General features: G+C 53.1%; 1 protein-coding gene across 1 annotated transcript; it reads left to right on the top strand.

The window, feature by feature from the left end:
* Positions 1-443: 443 nt before the first annotated feature.
* Positions 444-1,789, top strand: LOC119295420 (proline-rich protein HaeIII subfamily 1-like). Its single transcript, XM_037573840.1, has one exon. The coding sequence runs from the start codon at positions 764-766 to the stop codon at positions 1,640-1,642; it is 879 nt and encodes a 292-aa protein (XP_037429737.1). The 5' UTR covers positions 444-763; the 3' UTR covers positions 1,643-1,789.
* The last annotated feature ends 521 nt before the right edge of the window (positions 1,790-2,310 follow it).

Here is a 2,310-nt window from a genome sequence, read left to right as displayed (position 1 = left end):
CAAATTAAAGAGTACTATTAATTTGGTCTAAATCACTACAGTTATTTTGGAACGGCGGGAGTAGTTCTAAACCACTACGCCAATTTAACTTATCCACCCACTTTGTATTGCTGTGGTGCAGGATAACCACGCATGCCAAAATGGGTTAATCCTCCTATTACCTTTCTGCACGCCAAAATGCCGAAAGCACTTGCTCATCTGGGGAATGTCTTGCTGCCAATGTTTGGCCCACAAGGACATATCATCACATACATATGCTAGCACACTAAGTTCGAAGGTGGATTTGATTATTTGCCACCATGCGCATGCACAACACAAGACTTTTAAAAGAGAGATTTGGAGATCCACCTTCAGCAGTGCAAAAGATGACTCCTGCCTAAAATCCTTTGCAAATGCATGTCACCTTCATGGGCACCAACAACCCATTACTTACCGATGTGCTCTCTAAATTCAACGAGCCAAGATAACAAGGCCACTAGCTACAAGATCGAGATAGTACAATTCAACGAGCCAAGATAACCAGGCCACTAGCTACAAGATCGAGATAGTAAAACTTTCTTCTCACAGCCACCATGGTGACAAATGTTCAAATCTAAATGGCTACATTACGCATGCGATCTCACCCCAAATCGATCGATAACTCACTCACAGCCCGTATATAAACGTACTACATGCGTGTATAGCTAGCTACACGGCGCGCTATGCAAGCTCCTAAGTTGCACCGCAGGTTGTCATCAGGCGGGCGCGCGCCTAGCTAGCTAACATGGTGGCATCAAGAAGAGCATCGTCGATGCGTGTAAGAGCTGCCATGAAGATGACATACCTCCCGGCCTTCGCCGTCGTCTTGCTCTCGGGGTGCGGCCATGCCTCCTCGAGGTCGCTGCCCTCGGTCACCACCCATGGCGCCGATGCACAGCTGGAAGGTGGCCGAGCGGCGCGCGCCAAGCTCGAGCCTCCAACCGCGAATGCTGATAAACCGCCGGAGCTCGGAATCCGCGACAACGGTTCCATTCAGTCTGAGAAGAAAAAGCGCCATGCCAAGGCGCCGCCCAAGCACCACGGGCCTGGCAAACACGCTCCCCCGGCCGACCCTTCGCCGCCGGCGCCTGATCCGGACGGCGGCCAGCCCCCGGAGGTACCTGTTCCGGAGGGCCCGCACGACCAGAACCCGCCGGCGTGGCCGTTCCCGTGGCCGCAGCCGCCACCGGGCAACGACCGGCCGCCTCTGCCTCCGTTCCCGTTCCACCCACCGCCACTTCCTGCATGGCCGCAACCAGAACCAGGCGAGCAGTGGCCCCCGCTGCCGGCATGGCCGCAGCCAGAACCAGGAAAGCAGTGGCCCCCGCTTCCTGCATGGCCGGAGCCAGGACCAGGAGAGCAGTGGCCGCCGTTCCCGGCATGGCCGCAGCCAGAACCAGGAAAGCAGTGGCCGCCGTTCCCGGCATGGCCGCAGCCAGAACCAGGAAAGCAGTGGCCGCCGTTCCCGGCATGGCCACAACCGGAGCCAGGAAAGCAGTGGCCTCCCTTCCCGTTCTACCCGCCGCCGATGCCGTCATGGCAGTGGCCGCCATCACCGTCTTTCCACGGCGAGGAGGAAGAACACGCATCTAGGCTGGCGCCGCCTGTTCCAGCGCACAACTGATGCATGCGTACAGCGCACAGGTACACAAGCGCGCGATTTTGCCCTCGCGGGAGGACACCAAATATTTGTACGACAGGAATGAATAGCAAGGATATCAAATATTAGACCGTGACCACGTAATCAATAAAGCTGGCATAATTTTATGTTGGGATCGCCTGGAACTCAGCCGGCTGGGACATAGTTATGTCTCTGACGTCACCTGCCGTCTTTTCTAATTTAAACATGATTTTTTTAGTCGCTCAGCAACCCGCTCGTTTCCTTCGATCTGGGTTGTTTATTTTTGGCTGGGCAATGTTCGTTGTCTTGTCTCGTAGGCTCTCTAGTTATGGGCCTCGTGGGTTCTCTAGTTACAGAAATAGTTGAGAGATCGAGTTTATTTCAGCCTTGTACTTTTGTTCATGAGCGTAGGAACTTTAACTTTGAAGCGCACAATCTCGCAAAATTCGCATGTAATTTAGCTATAGGTCGTCACTTATGGCTGGGTCTTCCCCCGGACCAGCTTGTACCTTTGAACATTATCCAATAAATACATGCGAGATTTCTCAAAAACAAAATCTTTCTTTCGTTGGCTCACACTCTGATGCCAAAAGACCCCTAAAAAAACATCTGATTTGAAAAACGGTATGGTGTTTTCCTATGGGAAAAGACTGGAGTTAGGTCGTGTCATC

This window comes from Triticum dicoccoides, chromosome 4B (genome assembly GCF_002162155.2).
Source record: "Triticum dicoccoides isolate Atlit2015 ecotype Zavitan chromosome 4B, WEW_v2.0, whole genome shotgun sequence".
Lineage (NCBI taxonomy): Eukaryota > Viridiplantae > Streptophyta > Magnoliopsida > Poales > Poaceae > Triticum > Triticum dicoccoides.
Note: the sequence above shows the minus strand (reverse complement) of the source record. Positions and strands in the feature narration are given on the sequence as shown.

Bases quoted from the DNA above. Each gene is read 5' to 3' on its own strand.
- LOC119295420 (XM_037573840.1), top strand. From the start codon at position 764: ATGGTGGCATCAAGAAGAGCATCGTCGATGCGTGTAAGAGCTGCCATG.